The sequence below is a fragment of the Solea senegalensis genome, linkage group LG14 (assembly GCF_019176455.1).
Source record: "Solea senegalensis isolate Sse05_10M linkage group LG14, IFAPA_SoseM_1, whole genome shotgun sequence".
NCBI classification, from domain to species: domain Eukaryota; kingdom Metazoa; phylum Chordata; class Actinopteri; order Pleuronectiformes; family Soleidae; genus Solea; species Solea senegalensis.
The window spans coordinates 16002782-16028077 of record NC_058034.1 but is presented as its reverse complement, the minus strand read 5'-3'; the positions used below and the strand labels follow the sequence as shown (position 1 = coordinate 16028077).

Genomic DNA, 25296 nt, shown 5'->3' with positions numbered 1-25296 from the left:
GGTATTTTTTATCATTCCTTTTTCTTTATGTTTTCCTCCAGAGGTGCCAAGGGTTTCTGTCGATCCTCAGATTCAAACCTTTATAAGAGGAGATGAAGTGAGGATCAGGTGCTCAGCCAGCGGTTACCCTCCACCCCGTCTGGTCTGGACCCACAATGACATGTTCATCATGGCTTCCAGCAGGTATGTAATAAAACATAAATCTCCTTTTTTATAAATCTGTTTCATCTGTTTTTTGTCTTACGTTCTTAATGTAATTCTACAAAGTGTGCATGTGAAAGTTTTGGATATTTGGTACTTTGGTGCAACTTCAAGAAAGGTGGAAACCATGGTGTGTGTAAAAGTGTGTTTTCTAATACATTAACAAACTAGAATCAGGACTTTTAACTCATGTCTGCCTTCTGTTTCACTGAACTGTGCATGTTTAGACACAGGCTGACCCCTGATGGCACACTGATTATAAGAAACATGGAGCAGAAGGATGGAGGCGTGTACAGCTGTTTAGCCAGCAACCTGGCTGGAACGGACTCAATGACATCCATTCTAACTTACATTGGTGAGTGACACGACGCTCACACAGTGGACTGTATGTCGTATGTATGTTCACACAGGATTAGCTTCACTTGTTGCACTCTTGTGGTCTCTGTTGTGATTGTAATCTGTACTGCGTCCACAGAATCCCCTGTGGTGACTGTGGCATTAAGTGAGATACTGATCGGCATTGGAGAAAGCACAGTTATGGCCTGTTCAGCCTCTGGAGTCCCTCACCCTGAGATCTGGTGGTACAAAGGTAAAGGCAAAGCTGAATTCAATCTAAAACAAACACAACTTTATATCAAACAAGTTTGAATAGTTTTTAGTTTAACTTGCTCATAAACATAACACTTGTTGGTTTGAAATACTAGGTGATGTTCAGCTACATCCATCATCCCTCATGGACATGGATACACTGGCAGGGACACTAACCATCAAGGAGACTCAGATGGTAGATGCTGGAGATTACAGCTGTGTGGCTGTCAATTCTGCTGGCACCTCATCAGGAAAGATCTCCCTTGATGTAGGAGGTGAGAGCTGAACAGTAACATCTTGTTGAAGTGACATAAAGAACCTGTAAGTGTAAGTCAATCCTTAAGTAGTAGTTTAATCTCTCTCTCTGTTAGCTTTTAGCAGCTAGCTGGGTTTCCCACAGGGAAGTTATATAGCTGTGAATTTCCGTTTTCTGGGATAAATGTCTGTGACCTCAAACATTGTCTTTAGTATACAGTATGTTTTGTCAGAAGGATACAGAAGGCTATTTTTTGTCTTCATTATAATAAATGATAATTTTCAGTTAGCAAGGTGGCAAGGTGGACTTACAGAGTACCCAAGCACACAATTTACAATGGAGATGAATGTAGACCTGGTGTAATTATTGTGTTAGTATTCATTCATTCATTCATTCATTCATTGTCTGCCACTTTATCCTCCACATGAGGGTTTACAGGGAAGCTGGAGCTAATCCCAGCTGAGATTGGGCAAAAAGCGGGTTACACCCTGGACTGTTTGCTAGTCTATTCACTCTCACACACACATGTACAGACAATTTAGACTGTCCAATTAACCTCTCCATGTTTTCTGGACTGTGGGAGGAAACAGAGAAATATCCATAGAAAATCCACCAAACCAGTGATCATCTTGCTGTGAGGCAACAGTGCTATGCCGATGTGTGACCCCGTGTTATAAACTAATCCAAGCCTACATGATGCACTTGATGATGGATGTATAAAATGGATCTATAAATGTTTTGACCCTTACGGACTTTAACCTTGACCTCTCTAGCTGCACCCAAGTTCACTCGAGAGCCATCAGATGTGGCAGCAGACATCGGCTCCAATGTGAGCCTACTGTGTCACACACAAGGTTATCCCGAACCAGAGGTCACCTGGCGAAGAGAGGATGGACTGGCTGTCTTCAATATGTCCCGCACACACGGCACAGTCACACAGAGCAGGGAAGGCCTACATATTACCAGTGAGTACATCAGTGAGTTAATTGTATATACATTAAATACAACAAACGTAAGTTGTTTTATGCTATATTTTTCCTCTTCCTATCAGACCTGTGGGTGGAGGATGAGACGGTGTATATCTGTGAGGCACAAAACCACTTTGGCAGGATCCAGACCCAGGCCAGCATCACTGTGACTGGACTGGGTAAGAACACAGATTAAAATGTAATGAAAATTGCAGAGGCTTCCAAAAACGTAGCTTTCAGATCCAAGATACCTGCAGTTGAAAATATGAATCATTAAATACATTGTATAATGGATCAGATTTGGATCAGATTTGAATCAGATTTAAACAGTGTAGCTGATAATCTGAACATAGATTTGGTATCAAGTACTCGTCGTGTGATTATGGAAAATAAAAAACATAGATGATCTAAAACCTGTAGAAAGACTAGTTATACCTTTGTGTATGTCTTTGTGCATGTGTTTGTGTGTGTGTGTGTGTAAGTGTGTGTGTTTCAGTCGTAGCACAGGAGTGTGATTTCATTAGCACATTTCCAGTGGGTGTGTTTGAACACATGTGCCTTGTTAAACCACTGTTTCTGTTTCACTGTTGCTCTACAGTGGAAACAAACTGAGTAATTATATGTAGGCCAAAGGTTACAAGGTGCTGACCCACCCAGATGACATTCATATATTACTGCCCCACTGCCCCATTTCCCTGCTGACACTGTTGTCGAGACGTACACACCCAAAAGCAGAGGGATGTGCACAGTAGTGGGGTTTCTTTGGGATGATTTGTCTGGATGTTTGTGTGTGTGTGTGTGTGTGTTGTCAGGCCATTCAGGGTGGTCAATGAATTCTCATTGTCATCACCCATATGTCTTTCACAGCCCACCCAGATGACATCACAATTGCCACAGCCAAACTATCTGCACAAAAATGATATCATTTCTTTTATAATGCTGTATTGTTACTGTGTTTATGGCAACCAAACTTCCCTCATTCATCATAAAGGGACACATGCTGACTGTATTAACATATGGACAAAGGACTTTGATATTGAATATTAAATATTGGTCTTGTCTTCTGCATTTTATGACAGAAAAACACATGTGAAAACGAACTCTTTTGAGTGGTGTTTGTCTTAATCGTGTATATTTTTTGGTCTCTGTATGTTTTTTGTATTACAAAATGAAATAGCTTTAAATGTGTTAATTGTTTGTGACATTATAACTTATTTAATTTTCATCAGTGTTGCCTGTCATTGCGAGGAGTCCAGCTGTGCTCAGCGTGATCGAGAACCAGCAGCTGACTCTGCCTTGTGTGCTATTGGCTGGTAACCCACTGCCAGAGAGCCAATGGCTACATAACTACGGCTTGGTGAGGACTGGCGCCCATGGCTAAATTTGCAATATGTGAGTAGGACAAGCATGCTTTAATTTCAAACTTTTTGAACTTTTACAATCTGCCAGGTGACGTCAGACCAGTATGTGACAGTGAGGAGAGACGGCAGTCTGCATATTGAGAGAGTCCAGCTGGACGATGCGGGTGACTTCACCTGTTTGGCGGAAAACGTCGTTGGGGCCACAAACCACACCACCACTGTCAACGTTTATGGTAATGTGCACAAAACTGCCCACATTCAGATTCATGAAAATGTTAAAAATTCAGTAAACCTCTTAAAATAAGTAATACAGGGCATTATTTTTGATTTTTGACTCACAAGCGCCCCCACAGTTGCAGAGTGTAATTGCACTGTCGTAAATTCTCACACTGCGACATGCCTCCTACTCCACCTTCACAAAGTCTACTCTTGTTTTGTCACTTGCTCGAACAGTTTCTTCGCTTCTTCTGAAAGTCTCCTCTTCGGTTTCCCTGGCTCTGCCTGGCGTTCTCCTTGTCTACGTGCTGTGTACTGTAGTGTGTGTAGCGGAATGCCCGCACATGCGCACTAGGAGGAGGAAGAGAGGCTAAAGAAATAGCCAAAGTAGAAAAAATGCGACGTTGTAGAAACAATAGAGGGATTTACGTCACATCTCCAGTCCATAAAACACTCAAATTGTTATGATGGATTTTTGTTAAGGTACAAATTTTGCCCTGTTTTACTTTAAGGTACTTTAAGGTAAATTCTATCACTTTGGTGCTCAAGTTCTCACATGAAAGAGTTCATACCTCCTATTGAAATGTATGCTTTTAATTTGCATGTATGAAAACATATCACATGAATAGCCTGAAATGGTTATAAATTGCTGTTAGAACAAAGAGAATTAGAGGACAAAAAGTTTGCGTTCCAGTTCCAGTGCAGGTTACTGTGGTGATAGTTTTCACTGCCTCCTTCATTTATAATGTAAAATGTCCTTGAATAGAATAGAGTTAATATTTGCAGTGTGGGTATCTGCAGATTCCTGAGCAAAAAACTTTCTATACATTCTACAATAGAAAGACTGCAGGAATGAGAGCAACATTTAACAAAGGCTTTTATTGTGTGCACTCGGATTGACTCTGCTGTTAAGACTCATCTTTCATCTTCTCTGCAGATTTTAAGAGAAGATTTGAGAACAAACCAGAGAGGAATTGTGAAATAATTGTTCAGAGTGCTCTGTGTTCACTTAGGCTTTCTCCAGATGCTTCTAAGACACATAAAATTGAGACAAAATTCTTCTTTTAATGCCCCATTTCTTGTGTTCACAGTGATTCCTACCATTCAGTATGGCCCTCAGGTTTTCAGCACTGTTGAGGAAACTCCCATCTCTCTGCCCTGCCGTGCCAGTGGAGTCCCCTCTCCAGACATCACCTGGGCCAAGGTCTGTCTTCACTTTATTTCTTGATGTAGAAAGGCCAGTGAGCAGTGTCTTTTTTTGTAGCCAGATTTATTAAGAGGTAAATAAAAAAAAAAACATAAGAAACAGGCATAAAAGTGCCAAAGGGACAAATTTACACCAGCCATAATAATTTACATTGCATCATATCCTGGTCAGACATCCAAAAGACATTTCATCAGCCTTTTAATGACTCACAAAAATTCACAATGCATTTTTTTTGCAGTTTCTGTCACTAACTGGGTTGTGAACAAATTCCTCCTAGTAGAATATTATAGGATAAGGTTGTTTTTTTTCTTTTTTTTTTACATGTGTGTATAATGTACTATGAGCCTGGTTGTATGCGTGTTGACAGCCCCTCCCTCTTTGCCATCCCTTGGCCTCTCTGAGTTGTAAAAGCATTGCTGTTTAAGCGAACAGTGCTGCGGGGACACATGAAACTAGACCCTGCTAAGTCATGAACCAGATGTTAAAATGAGATTCCCTCTGATTTTGTTTGCTGTTCTCTGTAAAATTGATCAAGTCGTGTCAGGTATTTCACTCCAGATGCAAAAGGACAGTCCAGATATGACACATATAAACATTAACATTTCATTCACAGCAGAAAGTGAATCAAATCAATTCAAGTATGCTTAGTTAACACCCTTTCTGGTCTTAAATCTCTCATAGTCAGGATGTCAAATGTTATAAAATAATAGACTTAATGAAATAAGTTGTGGCCCTGCTGGGATTTCCTTTTTCTTTTTTTTGTAGGGTGGGAAGCTGCTGTATTTGGGTGGTCCGGACTTCTCACTTGACTCTGACGGCAGCCTGCACATCACCTCCCCTTCTGGAAATGAGACTGGAGAGTTCATCTGCACAGCTACTAATGCTGCCGGCTACGCCTCCAGGAAGGTCCAGCTCACTGTCTACGGTGAGCCAACCCAACCAAACTAAAAGCTGGTTTCATAAGAAAGAAGAATTTCATATCCCAAATCAAGTCAAATCATGTCAACTTTATTTTTAGAGCACATTTAAAAACAACCGAGGTTGACGAAGTGATTCACAGCAACGTAAAAGGTTTAAAACATATAAATCTATAAAAAGTAAAACAGTAAAATAGAAACATAATAAAATTGCAAAACGGTAAAATCTAGGTAGAAGTGTCCGGGTTGACTGTTCTTATCCACACAGATACAGATTATTACTAAATGCAGTCTTATTCTACATGATGACAGCATTATAATCATTACCAGCCAAACAAGTGTAATATAATAGCTAATGTAATGATCACATGTGCTGGTTCTGTGTTTGTCTGTTCAGTACGTCCTAGGTCCAACGTCAACGGTGCTGGAGTCTCAACAGAGCCACTGAGGATGTCAGTGATTGAGGGAGAGGATGCTCTATTGCCCTGTGAGGTCCACAGTGTCCCACCTCCCACCATCAGCTGGGCCAAAGAGAGGCAGCTCATCTCCCCGTTCTCTCCCAGGTAAACCACACAGATGTACTGTATGTGACTACACACAAAGCCTGGCGTTTCCCCTTCTGACATTCTTACAACTCATGATCATTTTTAATTTTCCAGTAAGCTAACATTTTCCACAATTTAAACAGAGCCCCACCACGGACACAGAACGTCTTGTTAATCTACAAGATTATAACCAAAGTATTGGCAAAATCCTATTATCTTGGCAATGATCTTTAAGTGAGAGACACTAAAACAAACTCCGCGCTGTCTGGATCGCTGTGCTGTGCTCTGTGTTTGTGGACTGTTCACAGCCTCGGGGTGTAGTTTGTGGTTTTTGTAAGATCACTGGGTAAACACACTCCTCTCTATGATCTGTTGTACCTAATTTGCACCTCCCATGGCAGATGTAATTGTGGTCAGTGGTGGATTAGTAAGAATTATTGGAGTATGTGTTTACTGTAATGACCCAATAAGTCACGATGTGGAAAAACTGTGAGTGTGTGCTTGTTTTTCCTTTGCATGCTTAGCGAGAGCTTTTACACTCAAACTGTATCATTGCCTTGAAGTTGAATTTATTGTTTTGTGTGTGTGTGTGTTCCAGACACACTCAGCTTGCCTCAGGCTCTATGAAGATCTTGGAGACCAGAGTCTCAGACAGTGGTCTATATGTGTGTGTTGCCTCCAACATCGCTGGAAATCTCACACAGTCTTTTGAGCTGAGTGTTTTAGGTACGTTCTCCCAGGGAATCATGTAGGTGTGCGACAAAGTGGCTGGAACATCCCTGAATGACCTCAATGACCTGTATGAGGACAAGTCTTTGAAAAAAGCCAGGGTGATGTTGGCTGATCTGAGCCCACCATGACATTTGTAGTTCACGTTGCTGCTCTCAGATACATTGTGCCATGTGCAGAACCACCAGATTAAAATGGTCTAAATGACTCGCTGTAACTGTAAATTGTGATTTGTGAATTGTTGTCTCTATGTTTAAAGAATATTGAACTTTGGCACTTTGCAAGATCACAGATGTTATCAAAGGAACAAAAGGAATTTTGTAATGAAGAGATGAAGTAGATCACATCATGGTATGAGGCACTGAAAACTAATAAACTGAGTCTGTGTTTTTACAGTTCCCCCCAGTATACAGGCTGGTCCAAAAGTAATTAAGGTACAGGTGGGCTACCCTGTGGAGTTGCCCTGTGTCGTGCGAGGAGTTCCACTCCCGACTCTGACCTGGACTAAGGATGGCAACGTTTATCCAGTGTCTCATGACGGCAGTCTAGCACTGAGAAGTGTGGGACTGGATGATGAAGGAACGTACACCTGCACGGCCACTAACACAGCTGGCAAAGACGAGGCACGAGTTCAGCTTCTAGTGCAAGGTTGGTTTAATGTCCAAACCTTCTGAAGTGATAAGCTGTTTGCTGTTTTTTTTACAGATGTTTAAGTGGTGTCATGGTGTTAGAATTGTGCATATCTTTTAAAGTGGGTGTGTGTAAAACTATACATGCCAATAACATGACCTGATATTCCACAAGCCGTCACATATTTTACTTGAAATCAGGTCAGATTATTTGCCTCAGGTAAACATCAGTGGCTGAATTCTGCCCACTGTTCCTGAAGCATTGAGTAGCAAGTCGCGAGAGAGTCATAGTTTTTGTATGAGTCTGCCAACACTGACTCCAAAAGAAACCTCTCAAAAGTATAAAAAGCGAAATAAAGTATTATCAAGCAAAGCCCATTGGGCCAAACAGCAAAATTGCCAATGTTGTTGTAGTTACTTCATCAGTGTTGATCTTGTCCTTGAGTAAAATATTCCAGCCAGTTTTGGCCAGAGTGCAGGTCGCATACACTGTCAGTAGCCCCCACAAGGGTGAGCATAATGATGAGGCTGCAATTACGGCAAAACATATCACTAAGAACAAGCTTTTGCGATCTACATTTCAGCCCCTTTTAATGTCAATGAAATCAAAATGTACAATATGTGTTGCTGAGTTTGTAGGTTTTATAGTTGATGTTGATGTCTTTAGATACATCCACATGCGTTTCAGTTGCTTTGTTGTATTTGTTTGTGATTGATTGTTTGTTCCTTCAGTGCCCCCTGTGGTAGAGGTACTGGAGCCACCCTTCAACAGTCCACTGCAGGAGAGAGTCGCAAACCAGCAAATTGCCTTCCCTTGTCCTGCCAAAGGTATGGTCATACTAGAAATCATTCATAGTTGTACATATCTATCAAAAGTAACATGGGGAAATATCAAGTTTAAAGAACATACCAATGTTCTCCTTCACAGTTTTGATGTGGGTTTCTTGTTCTTTATTTTCCCTGCCCACACTTTTCTTTTCTGACAGGCCTTCCCAAGCCTGTGATTCGATGGTTGCGTAATGGTCAGGAACTGACTGGTAATGAGCCTGGTGTGTCCATCCTGGAGGACGGTACGCTGCTGATTCTGTCTGCTGTGTCACCGCTGGACAACGGAGAGTACACCTGTGCTGCTGTCAATGACGCAGGATCCACTGAGAGGAAATACCAGCTCAAAGTCAATGGTGATTGATTGGTTTATCAAGTCATTTGCCAGCAAATCAATGGTCCCTTTAATGAAAAGTTATATGTAATCTTAACTTTTGACACGTTTGCAGTGCCCCCAGATTTTCATAGCGGTGAGACACCGGGCAATGTCACAGTGGTCCTGAGTCAGCCAACCAGCTTGGTGTGTGATGTCACAGGAAGTCCAACCCCTGTTATCACATGGTTCAAGGATGGTTCTCCTGTAGGTGAAACCTCTCTGAATGTGTTTCCATCCATCCATCCATTATAGCTGTAAAATTGTCGTTTCATGTTTCCATTTTTATCCTGTCTGTCTGTTTTTTCTTCCTTTCATTCATGTATGCAAATCATATACACACCAACAACAGAAACAGATAAATAACAAAGTAAATCGGCAACAGCATAATGTCCAGAGTCCAACAAGCATTATAAATCAATAAAATCTGCTGTGACCAATATCATAATTCTCCAACTATTCATCCTCAAATAATCCCTCAAGATGGGAAAACAATGGCTGCCATAGCCCAAAATTATGCCCCTACCATAAATATTTCTCATGAGTCAGTTTGGTTATTTGGCTAAATAACATGTTGAAATAATGGTCTTTTAAAAGGTCGATAAACACATTACAGATACAGTCAGAAAATATAACATGCTGCTTTATAATTTGCATAACTTATACTTAAACTGTGGTCTAGTTCCATGAGTCATCTACATGAATAAAAGAGAATAAGAAATTATGATTTCATTTATCTCTTCTTGTGAAGACTAAATGAGTGCAGACTGTAAACCTCTGTGGTCCCTGTTGTGTAGAGCCTCAAAACTGTAATGACACAATAATTATGATGATATATATGAAAGCCTTTGCACACAATTTCCTGTAACTGCCCACTAAGTTGGCTGCTTTCTCTTCTCTTCATTAAGTTTTCCTACAAGGCACGGATGGGAATATAAGAGCACTTACTTTAATGTGCTAATTGCGAGTAATCTAAAATGCTTTGTTCCCTAAATTTTCAACTTTAATACACTTCTTACTGTTAAGTGTGTTTGCCTGTGTATTTGCCTGTTATGCACAAATTATATGTTGCAGCTTTTTTTTGTTTTTGATCCTTCTGGGTGATTTTTTACACCGTGATTTACAGTATGTCCCAGGTTTTCTCAGGTTTTGCTGTTTTTATTTACGTTAATTCAGGTAGTCGCTGGTAACACCATCCAGATACTTGATATGGGGAAAACCCTGAGGCTGCTGAAGTCAGACACGGCAGATGCAGGCAGCTACAGCTGTATAGCGATCAACATCGCTGGCAGCAAAGAAAAAGATTTTTTCTTGGATGTTCTGGGTGAGTAATTTTCTAAAGCAACTCCAAGTATTATAAGAAAAGTGGTCAGTGCAGACTGGGTACACACCATTAATACCACATTAAAGCTTTAAACCATTTAATACATCAGAAAATGTACTTGAAGACAATTTCTTCCTTTGTGTCGCAGTCCCACCGACCATTGTAGGGTCAGGCCCTCTTCGAGATGTTTCAGCCATTCTCAAACAGGAGATCAGTCTTGAGTGTAAGGTGCAGGGTGTGCCCTTTCCCACAATCCAGTGGTACAAGGACAGGAAGTAAGTGTGTGGATTATCACAGAAGACCAAAAGACATGGATAAAACATTCACTCTTTAAACCACCCAACTCCTCCTCCTTTACATTTGTTACCTCTCTCCAGGCTAGTGTTTCTTGGAGATCCAAATCTGGAGGTCACAAGCCAAGGTCAGGTTCTGAGGATAAAAAGTGCCCGTCTTGGGGACCAGGCTCGGTACCAGTGTACAGCCATGAATACAGCTGGGAAACAGTCCAAGGACTTCAACCTCAGTGTCTATGGTGAGGGCACATGTGGGCAAACAGTCACATATGTCTCAGTACAGCTCAACCTTCAGTTTAAAATGAATGTTTCTTTTCTTTGCATTGCTGTTGCAGTGCCCCCTTCCATTAAAGGTGGTAACTTAACCACAGAGGTCACCACCCTGGTGGACACAGCAGTGTCACTGGAGTGTGAGGCGCGCGGCGTGCCCACTCCCACCATCACCTGGTACCGAAACGGAGAGGCCATCCTCTCCAACCGACAGGCTCAGTACATAGAGCGAGGCCGCTACCTGAAGATCCCTCGTACACAAGCGTCAGATGCCGGACTGTACACCTGCAAGGTGACCAGTGTGGCTGGGAGTGCTGAGAAGGCCCACAAGCTGGATATTTACTGTAAGAACCTCTGGCACTTTTCTAAACTGCACTGACTGTGTCATCAGATCCAATCACAAAGCCACATTCAGAGATGGTTTGAGGACACATGTGACCACATCACTGAGCAACGTCAAGGCAATCCATCCTTAGGACAGGAGAGATTAGAAATTTCTATTTTCAGCCACTGCCACACTATTAACATTGATTGTTGCGTCATTTATCATTTTTTTCTGATGGTTTAAACTTACTGTATTTCATTTTATATCAGAGTAAGTAAAGCTCTGATTCACTCGAGCTCTTCTCATCCTCTAAACACACACACTCACACACAAACAGGTGGACAGTTAACACATCTGGAAAATCAGACTTCGTGAAAACATAATTTTGTTCTTGCAAACACTCATGACATCTGTTTGTATTTGAATAAAGGCTGATTTGCCGGATCTGATCATCACATATGTACACAGGCTCCACATGTGATCAGATCACCGAGGACAGGTGTTAATACTGTTTCTGAAAGAGTCCATAAAGTCCAGAGCAGATGTTTAGCGCAATCAATTGTTGAAATGCTTCTTCTAAAGCCCCTGATGTTTGTGTTTGCAACTCTTCTTGTATCTGTTGCCGAGCTGCAAACCTCATTATTGTATGAAGCAGAGCTCTTTTTTTTTTTTAACTCATACTAACATTTATAGCATTCAAAAATAATTTCATAAAGCTTTGGAAATAGTTTGTAAACAATTCAATAACCAGATTAAGATGTTTGATCCCTGTGAAGCAAAAAAGTGGATTTGAAGCTCAAGCAATTAGACATTTTTTTGGCTGATGATCATTATGATTTACGGTGATGTAGTACTGGACTCCAGACCGATTTCTGCTTTCTCTGACTCGTCTCGGACTCATTCCTTCAATGACTCGGTCTTGACTCGGACTCAGACCACAGTGGGAGGAGAAGGACTCGTAATTTCAGACCGAGTCCTCGAGACACACATTTTTTTATGTTCATGTTATGTCCTAACTATGATAGTTAAAAGTCAGGGTGGGCTTAACATGTTGATGACAGAGCAGCACTGTTTAAGCAGTTTATAAAAATAGGCAGAAGATGATGCATGTGGTAGGGATTTTTTTAATGATAGTAAAAGCATAGTCCATATTAAGATGTTAAGACTGTTCCTCTAAACAATTCCCAATATAGCTTAGTCTGTAGGCCTAACTGTTGATTATTAACTGGGGTGATACTAAATCATGAATATGAAAACTGACATGTTTTTATGGTCTTGGTCTCGACTCGGTCTCGACTCCTAAAGGACTCGGTCTCGACTCGGACTTGCTTCCTCAAAGACTCAGTCTTGACTCGGACTCGGCATAGGCGGTCTCCTCCCCATCACTGATGATTTACATGACATTAGTCAAGCCAAAAAGTCCCCCAAGTGTTAATTCTGTTTGTTCTGTTCTGTAAACCCCCCTTCCCCCCAGTGCCACCTACCATTGCAGGTGGGGATGATGGACCAACAGAGAGGACAGTGACACTCAGTAAGCCTCTGATCCTGGACTGCGAGGCTGGGGGTCATCCTCCCCCTTCCCTTACATGGCTGAAGGATGGAGTTCCTGTGCGCGATGGTGAAAGTGTCCGTGTGCTGGAGCAGGGAAGAAAAATAGAAATCGTCTCGGCCACTGTTTCAGACTCGGGACGCTACATCTGCGTGGCTACAAGCATCGCCGGGGAGAAGGAGGTCAAATATGACGTCAGAGTTTTAGGTAGGGAAACACAAGCACAAAAATGTTTTTGCACTGGTAGTGCAGTATTGGAACAATTATTATTGAATGCATTTTTAATTGTGTGCATGAAGGTTGTAGTTAGTCAAGTCCCTTAAAACTCTTTGCCTTTCCTCACTGTTCTTTCCACATTTTATGAATTGCAGGGCTGCCATTCTCGTTAGATTTAATCTCTAATCCCATTCAATGTCCTCATAGTTAGTGTGTGTGTCAACAGCAGTTCAGCATTCTCTCCATCACCTCTGCTTCTGAAGACATTTTAAAATAAGGGTTAAAAGTTGATTCAGCCTATGCCAACTGGAACACAAGAAACAGAAAGGATTGCATGCACTGTTTTCAACCTTTGATACATTATCTCAAGGCACTGAACACATGAAGGTAGAAACCTTTATAATATTATAATTTAAACAGAGAACTAATTCCCCTAACTGTCCCACTATCGGCTGTTCCAAGGCAACCCACTCATAGGATGTATTTAGCTCATTACGACACTTCATCCAGCTGCTCTGTATATGTGTAAGTGCACCGGCTGTGTCCTGTGTTGTCAGTCAGTCATCATCTAACCGCTTTATCCTCCACCAGAGGGTCGCGGGGGGTGCTGTGCCAATATCAGCTACATCGGGCGATAGGCGGGGTACACCCTGAACAGTTCGCCAGTCCATCGCAGGGCCACACACAACTAGAGACAAACAACCATTCACTCTCACACTCACTCCCATGGTCAATTTAGAGTGTCCAATTTACCTAATCCCCACATTGCATGTTTTTGGACTGTGGGAGGAAGCCGGAGTACCCGGAGAGAACCCACGCACACACCGGGAGAACATGCAAACTCCATGCAGAAAGGCCCTTGTTCCAACCGGGGCTCGAACCCAGGTCTTCTCGCTGCAAGGCGAGAGTGCTAACCACTACAACACCGTGTGGCCCATCCTGTGTTGTACTTTGATTAAATCTGTTTGTAGTCGCTCAATGACGTTAAGTCGTCTGACTCGTCATGGGTAAGTTATGACTGTGTCAGCTGCGAAAACAGAGATCACCGTTGTTGGCAGGATTCGAACCTGCGCGGGGAGACCCCAATGGATTTCTAGTCCTTTTCTAGTCCATCGCCTTAACCACTCGGCCACAACAACTTGTGCTATATATATCCCATCTCTGTTTGATTCTGCTGACGCAGGTTTTTGTCTTCACCACATGTGCATTCCTCATGGGAAGCCGGCACCTGCCAACTCACTGTGGCTCTGCAGAGGATAGTGTTTTTTTCTCCTTTTCCTTTTGTCAGAGCATTTGCTGATTTTCTCTTTTACACAGATACAGGATGAATGGAAAAAAAAAACAAAGAAAAACATTGGACTGAATTTTTTAAAGCTATATAAAAAGAAAAACAGAACTGTTTCATGTCATGAGTCAGCTCACTCTGACGTGGATTTCCTCTCTTAAATATTATAATCTGATTAACTGAAATATTTCCTCTTAGTTCCTCCTTTCGTTGATGGAGCGGATGACGTGACTGACACCACAGTGATACTCAGCAGCCCCCTGGAGCTGGAGTGTGAAGCCACGGGAACTCCGGCACCTGTCATCACGTAAGATCTCAGGAACACACAAAACAGGCACACACACACTCGATGTGCACAAATACTCGATGTGAAAGCTATTGTTATTTTTTTAGGTGGTATAAGAATGGAAAGCCAGTCAGACTGGGTGAAGGGTTGCGAGTTGCAGCCAGTGGACGACAGCTGATTGTGTCCCGTGCTCAAGTCTCTGATACGGCTCGTTTTCAGTGTGTGGCCACTAATGAAGCAGGGGACCATGAGAGGGACTTCAATGTGGTTGTCCATGGTAAAACACTTCAATGAAATTCAACAATGAATCATTATATACATATTTATTGTAATAAACGTCATATACACTTCACATGCAACCTGCAGGGACACTCCCACTCTGGGTAAATACCACTCTGTGTGTAATTTATGTCTTCCCTAAGTAGATGTTGTAAAGTTTTTATAAGGAAATAAGTCACCATTATCTGCACCTCCCCAGTTCCCCCATCCATCCGTACCACTGGGCCTGCTGAACGCTCAGTGGTTCTCCACAAGCCTGTCAGCCTGGAGTGCATCTCCAGTGGTATTCCTCCTCCAAGCATTACCTGGATTAAAGACGGCCGACCAGTGGACACAACACAGGAGCACCTAAAGGTTGATTTATTAATATAATCTGATAAATCTATGTAGTATATAACAGCTTCAAGTTTTCAACATCCACCAAAAACTTCAACTGAGTTTTATTTAAATTATGATTAGTTAAATGAAGGATTGGTTGCATGTTGCTTCTCCATCACAACAATCAAAATGTTGTTTTTTTCCAACGTCCTGTGACCTTAAGATGCAGCACATAATTTTCTCTTCCACATTTATGAGTTTACAATGTATTAAGTGTATATACAATGTATTACTCACATTCACACTCCCATTCGAATATCTTTATAGCTGGAGTCTGCCGGCAGAATACTGAGGGTCACAGACTCGAGAATGGAGGATTCTGGGAGATACACCTGCTTGGCCACCAATGCTGCCGGTGAAGCTCAACAGCACATTCGGCTCAGTGTCCATGGTAACTTAAACTTAAACACATGTTCCCATCCCATGTCTCTCTCATCTCCTTGGTTCTGTCATATGTCTTCCTTCTCTCTTTGGCCTGTGTCAAGGGACTAGGCGGAGGCATGAGAATATCATCTACTAAATGATTTTGCACAGTGTGTGTTACTGTGTGTTTGTGTCTTTCAGAGCCTCCCAGTATTCCCTTCTCTGGAGAGATTATCAACCAGACCATCCTGTCAGGCTTTTCCACTGAGCTTGAGTGCAAAGCCACAGGCAGCCCATTACCTGGTAAGAAACCTCACAAACGTCTTCTTCTTCCATCCCGCGGTGTTAGATTCCCCTGACCACTGAGCTGGACCTGGTGCTTTCCTACAGGCGACTGCGCTTTCTTCCCACCGCCTCTCTTTCCAGTTGAATGCACATCGTACAGTGTAAAGTTCAGTGCAGATAAGACGTTACATTCCAGTATAAATGAGTACTTTTCCTGGCATGTGCGTGCATTTTTACAGCAGCATGTCAACTATGTAACAATCTCATATCTGTGAAAGCAATTTTCACAAGAAAATAAGTTAGTTTTTGAGATTAAACTGTCCCGAGCAAAGATGTAGCTACATGTACTCAGATTTGTCTGAGTACATGTATGTTTGTCTGTCATTTAAACTCTTTAAATTGCCATTGTGGTTCAGCTATTACGTGGTACAAAGATGGCCGACCCCTGACAAGTGCTGCAGGGGTGATTATGCTGAAGCGTGGCCAGGTGCTGGAGATCGAACGGGCTCAGCTGTCGGATGCTGGTATATACAGATGTGTAGCCGTTAATCTGGCTGGAGTTGCAGAGATATCCCACAGCCTGCAGGTGTTTGGTGAGTGACTTTTTTCGTGAGATAAACCTTTGATACAAATGTTTTATAATAAGCATCCAATTCTCAGAATGCTCAACTGATGCGTCTCAGCTGAGAACAGGTTTTTGTTCCTAAGGAGAAAGGGTTTAAAGAAAACATGACCCTTCTGGTATTCCACAAGGAACCTGTTGTGGCCTTCTGCTTTTTGTTTCATTACACAAGCTTTCTGTGAGTGACATCAGGCACTTTAAATCCTGATTTATTTAACAAGTAGATTGGTTAGTTGTATTTCTAACATAATGAACAAAAACTAGAATGGTGACCAAGACAGTTTTGTTGCGTGTATGTTTGAAATATTTATTAGAAAAGGGCTGAAAGACACACCAGATATTCCTCCTTGTACAACTCCATCAGCATTGTTGCAATTCTAAACTAAATGCTTTTATGGATCAATGCAATTGAGTATTATTGACCATTTACTTGTGTTTATGTGTTTATGCACAGTGCCTCCCATCATCTCCAGCCGAGGTGGCACAGTGTCAGTGGTCGTGAATGAAGCTGCCATGCTGGAGTGCGAGGCCACTGGTGTTCCACTGCCCAGCCTCACGTGGCTCAAAGATGGCAGTCCAGTGGCGAGTGTGTCACATGGCATACAGGTGTACATTAATCAGCAGAATTAAAGTCAATCAATTCATTTGTTAGAGTTGTACTGTATATACAATAGTCTAACCTTGTAACATAAGTCTGTGCTGTGATCTGACGTCTGATCTGTATCTGTCTCACTCTCAGGTGCTGTCTGGTGGCAGAGTCCTGTCTCTGAGCAGTGCTCAGGTTAGTGACACGGGCAGATACACATGTGTGGCTGTCAATGCCGGTGGAGAACAAAACAGAGTGTACGACCTGCATGTGTATGGTGAGTAAATTCATGGTTACATAAAATTGTCATCAATGAGAATATGGTCCACATTTTTGCTTTTGTGCAGTGATGAGATACCTCACAGTTCCGTTTGTCCTACAGAAATGATCAACGTCACATGACCCTGTAATATGTAATACCACATTTTAGTAGTTTAGTAGTTGTAACATTGAGTTACACATTTAAAGTAGTAAAGTCTCTGATTTGGTTTAAAGTTTTTACCTAGTTTCAAGATGTGGTGAGGGCCAACTCTAGTTTGTCTTTCAACAGAGCACCAGATCCAGCAGAAAACATTAAAACACTGGAAAATATATTTGAGCAAAACATCTGATTTGACTGAGTTTAGCATTTCAATAAACCTTGTCAGTTTCTCTCTCAGAAGCGAACTTGATGGTAAATCAGTTGTTATACAAGTCTAACCAAAGTTGATTCCACCGAGGTAACAGGATACTTGTAATTTACATATACACAGAATACAAACATGTTTATGTGATGTGGATTTTCTTAAAAAGTTTCAAAGGAGCTTGTCTAGAGAAATAAAGGCAGATTTGTTGTGGTAATTGCTTCCATTCATCAGCAGCTTCCTGTGTCTGGCCAAATTCTAAGCTGAGGGCCTGTTTTTGTCCTTCCCCAATGACTTGTGCTGTGTCTGTCCAATAACTATTATGCTGAGGAAAGTGAGTCTGCACTTATTTTTGAGAATAGATTAGTTTGACCATGAAATGCTGATGAGCAGAGGCTTAGATGAACTAAAGGGCCACCTGAAGCTGTATTTCACGAGTCAAACATGTAATATCTCCAAACAATTTCTGTTGTTTAACTTTTTCTCGTGGTTTGCTTGGTTCAGAGCAGTGAACTCTGAAAGGTTCAGCACTGCATGAAAAGACAAACCTCATTCAAATTGTGGGAAATCCAGTTAACCAGAGCCAGCAACACCCCTCTGTGGCAGTGATGATACTGAGACACTGCAGTTCACAGAAACATTCATGTGGCACGTTCTTTTCTCCTGAGTCAGTAAACATCTCAATGCGTGTTAGCAATTTTCAAATGGATAAAGTTTCGTGAACTTCTTGGAAATGCAGCTACCTTGATTGTTAACACCACAAACAAATATTGAACTGGTTAAATGTTGCTGTCATAGCCAAAGATAGAATGAATGCTTAAAAAGCACCAGATGCTCAACTTAACACAGATGCTCAACTCTTTTGTATCTCAGGAAGCAATTATTCTTTTCACATATGAGGTAATGGGGAAGGTTGCTCACCATTAGGAAAAGATTAGAAGCTTTATAGCTTGGTTTCAAAGTTAATTGTTGTAAAAGAGTGACAAAGTCAAGTCTGATTGTGTAGATCAGTTAAATGTTTGATGATCACACCTGTCAGAGGAACACTGTCAGTGGCTTGTCTTCCTGTCTGTTTCTCAGTTCCTCCAAACATCAAGGGTGAGGAGGTGAATGCCACAGTGCTGCTTGGTCGTCCCCTGGAGCTGCACTGCCAGAGCGATGCAATCCCTCCACCTACTCTCTCCTGGCGCAAAGATGGCCGCCCGCTGTTTAGGAAGCCTGGTCTGACTGTTTTGGCAGATGGGAGTTTGCTTAAGGTAGAATTAGAAATCAAATACGACTTTGTAAGAGGTGATGTTGTGTATAAACAGCCATAAAAACTCACCATAATTATATTATTGCAGGTTTTTGTGACAATTTACCTACCTTTAAAAACAAATGTTTTGACAGTTTATTGAGTTAAATGTGAGTGAAGTGTTACGAAATATCTTGTTTGTGTAAATCTGTTTGGTAGATCGATAGTGCTCAGGTGCAGGATTCAGGCCGGTACACCTGTGAAGCCACAAATGTTGCCGGGAAGACAGAGAGAAACTATAATCTTAATGTTTGGGGTGAGTTTTCTGTTTGTTTAGAAAATTGTATTTCCAGCTAATGAGAGGACATTTCTGTCTGCCAAGATGTTAATCTAATTGTTTGTTTTTGTACCTGGTGATTTAAATGTGTTTGTTTTATCTGACAGTGATTCACAGTAGTATTTAACAGTTTAAACTGAGTCCAAATGAACATTCAATAGTATTCTTGACTGAGGTTTGTGTGCCTCCTTTTGGTGTTCTGTCACCATTACAGTTTCTCCCAGTATCCATGGTTCAGAGGAGGTGTCTCCTCGGACAGTGACTGAAGGAAGTCTCATCACGCTGGTGTGTGAGTCCAGTGGCATACCCCCTCCAAGCCTTACCTGGAGAAAAAATGGTAAGTGTGTTTGGTGAGAAACATAAAATGAGAAAAAGAACAAATCAGATATCCTATGAAACCATGTTTGATGCACTGAATGCTATGTAGATGAACCCCACATGTGATATACGTCTTTTATACAGGTTCTGAGCTCAAGTCAGACCAGCGGCTCAGAGTTTTGTCAGGAGGTCGTCAGCTGCAGATCGCCAGCGCTGAGAGGACAGATGCAGCTTCCTACTCCTGCACAGCCTCCAGTGCTGCCGGCACCACTTCTAAGGAGTACAGCTTGCAGGTTTATGGTACATGCACATGCAGATTTGTGGTTTTAGCAATGTTATAATGACAATTATTGTTGGCTTTTGGCTTTGGGCACCAGTAGCTTAACCCAACATTGCTCCTGACAAGTGTTTGGTGAGAAACTTAAAATGATAAAAACAACAAATCAGGCAGCGTGTGAATGGGTATAAAAGGTGCATGGTAAAAAATGTGAATGGGTGAATGGCAAGAGGAACTTTGAGTGGTAATCGAGACTAGAAAAGCGATATATAAAATACACACCATTTATGTCCATAGGAGTCAGCTTAGAGGATGATCCGCATATTTGTTTTGACAAAGATTTTTTACATTGGATACCCTTCCTGAGAGAATCCTCCCATTTATCCCCTTTTCTACTATGAAACATACACAGATTGTAAGACATAGAGATGTTTATGTCAACCAGAAAGGTCAAGAAAAAGGAATACATTTGTCTATTTGGTCGTATTACAGTTTATACAGCCTATACAGTCAAATGTTTAATACATACAATAAAAAATGGCTGCTGTGAGGTTGAGAGCATGACACCTGTTGAAGTTGAATGTGTCCTAACTTTTCTGCTGTTTATTATCTCTCTTCTGCCACTTTAGTCCGTCCTTCCATCAAACGCAGCGAAAATGACAACGTTATCGTGACAAAAGGTGGTGACGTGACCCTTCAGTGTGCTGCGGAGGGCGTGCCACGACCAGCGGTCACATGGCTCAAAGATGGACGTCCCATCACAGGCCAGCGCGGTGCGAAGGTTCTGAATGAGGGACGACTTTTACAGATTAAAGACGCAAAGGTGTCAGACACAGGACGCTACACCTGCATCGCTGTAAATGTTGCAGGGCAGGCTGACAGCAAGTATGACATCAGTGTACATGGTATGAATCATCAAGTGTTTTTTATTTTTATTTGAATCAGTCTTTCATTTAGAGAATTAAATCCCATCTGGAGGTTTAAAATGTTCTGTTTGTTCATTTCCTCTCTTCTTATTCAGTTCCACCAAGTATAGTGGGTCAGGTAGAGCTGCCAGAAAATGTGAGTGTTGTTGTGAAGAACCCAGTTGCTCTAAACTGCGAGGCCTCTGGCATTCCCCTTCCTGCCATTTCTTGGCTGAAGGACGGTCGGCCAATCAAAGCTACCAGCTCCGTGCGCATTTTGTCAGGTGAGTTCCCACTGAAGCTTTTGGGTTTTCCCTGATAATGTGGAGATGGTTTAAAAAACATAGATACTTTTATTGGCCTCTCTATGTTGTATGTAATTTTATATATTTTCAAAAGGCTATAAAATTCATGAAAGAACACACCGGGGGAAGGCAAACCACCAAGCATATAAATTAAAGTAACTTGAACTATCTCACCCTCAGCTAGGTTTCTAAGGCCAGGCAGATGCAATACATCATCAGTAATAAGATGTAATGGGATCATTGCTTGTGGAGCCAAAGTCAGACAGATATGTGAGAAGAAGACAAGCAGCAGCAATTGCTCTCAATTGTGTTGTTACACATTCAACAAGATGTATGGTGTGCTTCCAACGTAAACTGTGGCCCCCTGAACTTTGGCATACGACTGAAATTGCATTTGCAGAAATACCAGAACAATGATCTGCCAAGTTGTTGCCTTTGTTCTTTTTTGATATGTTTGTACATTAGCTTATGATAATGGAGATTACATTTGCAAGGCAAATAAATTCCATTACTCAAAAAAAGGACTGGACACGTCAGTCTGATGAAAACGTGCTTTTTGGCGAGATGATGATTGCGTTATAGGCTCATGTTATAGTAATTGAAGTTGTAGCACACAATTGAGTTATCTTTCTCACACACCCTGTCTTTAAAAAAGTGAAAAGCTATTTCCCATTTGTAAATGCTTAAACAGCTGAGTCCCTGAACAACCAAATGTCTTCTCTTAAAAGATTTCAGTTGTGGGGTGTGGAGTGATTCACTTTTAACCAGCTTTAAGTGTTGTTGGCATACTCTTTGGAATGTTTTCCTTTAGTGAAAAGGGGGCAGATTCATGCAAACATACACTCTGAATACTTAAATAATTAATAATTGGCCTGTTTAATCTGTAGGTGGACGAAGCTTGCGTCTAATGCACGCTGCAGTAGAGGATGCTGGGAGATACACCTGTATTGTGTCAAACAGTGCCGGAGAGGAAAGGAAAAACTTTGACATTGATATTCTTGGTAAGGAGATCGTACATGTCCCCCACGCTGAGGGGGAGTATAGTTGAAGAGATGTGATCAACAGAGAAAAGAGAGTGAGAACCATTTAATTGATTTTTAGTCTCATTCAACAGTCCCACCAAGCATTGTGAATGAGGGAACCATGGTGGACACTAAAGTCAAGGAGAAACACAACATTACTCTCACCTGTGAGGCATCAGGTAAGTCAGATAATATAGATCCTTGCTTGGGCTCCCTCTTGAATCTGGGTTTAATGCATTCTGCTCTCTGTTTGGTTTAACATACTGCTTGGCCAATCCAGTGAAGCATCTAAAGAATGGAACCATCAACGCAATGACAAGAGTGTTTGTGTTCCTGACTGAACCTGCTGTGATGATTCCTTAGGTAACCCTGTACCGGAGATCAAATGGCTGAAAGATGGACAGCCACTGGTGCCTGACAGACGCCACCAAGTTTTCTCTCATGGCCGTTTCCTACAGATCTCTGAAGCCCAGGTTGCAGACACGGGCAGGTACAGCTGCCGGGCCTCCAACAGTGCAGGGGATCGCAGCAGGCATTTCAACCTCAATGTTCTGGGTATGAAGACAACTCTGCTGTTCACAAATTAATCAATTCAGATTTTGTTTTGATTTCTAATTAGTTATCCATTCTGTCCTTTTATCGCCAGTTTCTCCCACTATTGTTGGGTTGGGTTCAGATAGTTCTACAGAGGAGGTGACAGTAACTTTAAGCAGCCCCACCTCTCTCGTGTGTGAAGTCCAGTCCTACCCTCCTGCACTCATCACCTGGCTCAAAGACGGCACTGTGTTTGAGTCCAGCCGCAATGTCCGAGTGCTGCCAGGTTTTTAAATCACACACACATATACGATTACATAACAAAAGGGCGTGAAATAAATGGAACTGAATTCAATGGCATCGTTTTGTATGGCTTTCACACAGGTGGTCGAACCCTACAGATTCTTAATGCCAAAGAAGAGGATGCTGGGAGATATACCTGCGTGGCCACGAATGAAGCTGGAGAGACGCTGAAGCACTATGAGGTCAAGGTTTATGGTGAGATGAGTTAGTTGTAAGTTGCCAGTGTCTGACTGTTGAAATATGCTTTAATATGGCAAATCTTAATTCTGCCTGACCTAGTGTTTCTGCTCTTTATTGTCCATGGTGTAAGAATTAGCGACGTCGAACAGAGAGACCATGTAGCTTAAGAATTCTCTGGTCAGCCCTCTGTATCCCAAGGCTTCAAAAACCAGTAAATGATTGTTATTTGAAAGTGCTTGGACAGATATACAAGCATATTTATGGTCACTATGCTCTACACACTATCATTTCTGTCAATAAATCATCCTAAGTGTTACATACTGGACTTTTAAAGCCGATAAACAGGTACAGTAAGTAAAACTTGACAACTTTTATTGGTAAAGTTGCATGTTGCAGATGAATAACACTCACTGTACCCTTCAGTTAGCATCAAAACTCTTCATCAAAATTTGAGCAATTGTAAATACAAGGTAGACCAAAGTGGTGCTCTCCGTAGAGCTGATCCTGACCCTGATATGAATATGTAAGGCTCATTCTGGAGTAATGAAAAACAACTCCTTGTAACCGGTGTTAAAGAACAGGAGGCAACTTCACAGTTTCTCTCACTCTATATCGTTAAGAAAAATCACAGTTATTCATCTGCCCTGCGTATGACACCATCCATCTCCTGCCATGCTGAATAGATGCTGGCTGGGGTAAACATGCTCGCTCCCATACCTACGCACGTACATGATTACGTCACGGTCCTCCCGCAGGTACACACATGCCAAGACTGCATGGAGATTGCACTATGGAAGAACATTAGTAAAAACAACAGAAAAAAACTATTTTGGTGAAACTCACAGGCTGAACCCATAACAACCAGCTACAGTTTCTGCCAAATGAATATAGTTTCACCTGCATTTTACACAATGAACCTTTTAAATAAATAATTTTTGTGTTCATAAATGATATTGAATACCTATGATACAATAATGTGATGTTTTTCTCCAGTTCCACCACAGATTAATAAAAATGATATCCCAGGGGAAGGACTGACCCCCAAAGAGGTCAAGATCAAGGTCAACAGCACTTTGACCCTAGAGTGTGTGGCAGAGGCCTTTCCTACTCCAGCACTACAGTGGTTTAAGGACGGACAGGTAGAATTTTTTGCCTACTGTATATATATGTGGAATGATTTCTACTGGATATGTAAAGTAAATCATGAAGTAAATGTTTGTACATTATACTCAAAAGAACCTCTGTCGTCATTCTGAATCTTTGCAGATCTTGCGGGCCGACAACCATGTGTCCATCACAGCCAATGGTCGCATTGTTCAGATCAAGCACGCTCAGGTGTCAGACACTGGCCGTTACACCTGTGTAGCCACTAATATAGCTGGAGAGGATGAGAAGGACTTTGATGTAAATATACAAGGTGAACTGGGTTGACTGATGCAAAGAGTTAACTTACACTTATAACCTTTAACACTAAAGCCACACATTAAAATATTACAATAATATTTTATATAATATCAATGGTATTAAACATTTGTGAATAGATCTATTTTGTGATAAATGCAGAGCCGTGTTTACAACCAGGCTATGAAATAAAATTTCCAAAATGTCACAAATGTAATGTTCTCTTTCTAGTGCCACCAAATTTTTCCAGGCCTGGTGGAGATGGTGATACCACTTCTCCTCAAGGTTTTGGAGGAGATGTGCGAGATGTAATTCTCAACAATCCCATCTCTCTGTATTGTGAGACCAATGCTGTGCCTCCTCCTACACTCACCTGGTTCAAAGATGGACACATGCTCACCTCTAGTGATAAAGTCCTGATTCTACCAGGTGAGACAGAAGAAGAAAACGTGTAGAACAAGAGGGAACAAGACTGAGAACAGAATGTTTATACTATACTTTTTTATTATGTTATCCTCAGGTGGACGAGTGTTGCAGATCCCCAGGGCCCAGGCTGAAGATACAGGCAGATACACATGTGTAGCTGTCAACGAAGCGGGAGAAGACTCCATTCAGTACGATGTCAGAGTATTATGTGAGTAAAAGTACTTCTCTGTGGTACAAGCACCAGGCAGGAGTAATTTAAAATGGAACTCACTGTCTCCTCTTGTGTATTTCTACATTACACCAGTACCTCCATCGATACGGGGAGCAGACGACGACTTACCCAATGAGGTCACAGTGCTGCTTAACAAAACTGCCCAATTGGAGTGTCATGTGGATGGAAACCCCGCTCCAAAGATCACATGGTTTAAGGATAACCAGCCAATAAGCTCTAACGGTCCACATAGAATATTGTCCAATGGCAGAATACTTCAGGTAACTCAACACTGAGGGCCACGAAGCAGTAATGTTATGGTAAAATAAAGAACTGCATTTGGT

The 25296-nt window shown here is 41.7% G+C and overlaps 1 protein-coding gene and 1 non-coding gene across 3 annotated transcripts in view; one reads left to right on the top strand and one right to left on the bottom strand.

The window, feature by feature from the left end:
- hmcn1 (hemicentin 1) overlaps positions 1 to 25296 on the top strand; it is a 77142-nt gene that overhangs the window by 32899 nt on the left and 18947 nt on the right. For both annotated transcript variants that reach the window (XM_044043530.1, XM_044043529.1), the window contains exons 12-56: positions 42 to 183; positions 429 to 556; positions 677 to 790; positions 906 to 1064; positions 1819 to 2010; positions 2097 to 2192; positions 3243 to 3370; positions 3463 to 3607; positions 4682 to 4794; positions 5563 to 5722; positions 6112 to 6277; positions 6858 to 6985; positions 7385 to 7636; positions 8350 to 8445; positions 8604 to 8798; positions 8892 to 9022; positions 9992 to 10139; positions 10288 to 10414; positions 10517 to 10671; positions 10768 to 11046; positions 12502 to 12783; positions 14276 to 14384; positions 14471 to 14640; positions 14842 to 14996; positions 15288 to 15411; positions 15585 to 15686; positions 16085 to 16261; positions 16745 to 16896; positions 17030 to 17153; positions 18580 to 18755; positions 18953 to 19049; positions 19285 to 19407; positions 19533 to 19688; positions 20295 to 20570; positions 20687 to 20854; positions 21763 to 21876; positions 21990 to 22076; positions 22261 to 22452; positions 22544 to 22717; positions 22816 to 22929; positions 23908 to 24053; positions 24181 to 24331; positions 24547 to 24744; positions 24836 to 24949; positions 25046 to 25233. In XM_044043530.1, coding sequence (XP_043899465.1) covers positions 42 to 183; positions 429 to 556; positions 677 to 790; positions 906 to 1064; positions 1819 to 2010; positions 2097 to 2192; positions 3243 to 3370; positions 3463 to 3607; positions 4682 to 4794; positions 5563 to 5722; positions 6112 to 6277; positions 6858 to 6985; positions 7385 to 7636; positions 8350 to 8445; positions 8604 to 8798; positions 8892 to 9022; positions 9992 to 10139; positions 10288 to 10414; positions 10517 to 10671; positions 10768 to 11046; positions 12502 to 12783; positions 14276 to 14384; positions 14471 to 14640; positions 14842 to 14996; positions 15288 to 15411; positions 15585 to 15686; positions 16085 to 16261; positions 16745 to 16896; positions 17030 to 17153; positions 18580 to 18755; positions 18953 to 19049; positions 19285 to 19407; positions 19533 to 19688; positions 20295 to 20570; positions 20687 to 20854; positions 21763 to 21876; positions 21990 to 22076; positions 22261 to 22452; positions 22544 to 22717; positions 22816 to 22929; positions 23908 to 24053; positions 24181 to 24331; positions 24547 to 24744; positions 24836 to 24949; positions 25046 to 25233 — 6923 coding nt within the window. The remainder of the gene's footprint in view (positions 1 to 41; positions 184 to 428; positions 557 to 676; positions 791 to 905; positions 1065 to 1818; positions 2011 to 2096; positions 2193 to 3242; positions 3371 to 3462; positions 3608 to 4681; positions 4795 to 5562; positions 5723 to 6111; positions 6278 to 6857; positions 6986 to 7384; positions 7637 to 8349; positions 8446 to 8603; positions 8799 to 8891; positions 9023 to 9991; positions 10140 to 10287; positions 10415 to 10516; positions 10672 to 10767; positions 11047 to 12501; positions 12784 to 14275; positions 14385 to 14470; positions 14641 to 14841; positions 14997 to 15287; positions 15412 to 15584; positions 15687 to 16084; positions 16262 to 16744; positions 16897 to 17029; positions 17154 to 18579; positions 18756 to 18952; positions 19050 to 19284; positions 19408 to 19532; positions 19689 to 20294; positions 20571 to 20686; positions 20855 to 21762; positions 21877 to 21989; positions 22077 to 22260; positions 22453 to 22543; positions 22718 to 22815; positions 22930 to 23907; positions 24054 to 24180; positions 24332 to 24546; positions 24745 to 24835; positions 24950 to 25045; positions 25234 to 25296) is intronic.
- Positions 13839 to 13931, bottom strand: trnas-aga. The gene is given in 2 exon segments: positions 13839 to 13883; positions 13895 to 13931. It is a non-coding gene; the product is annotated as a tRNA-Ser (tRNA).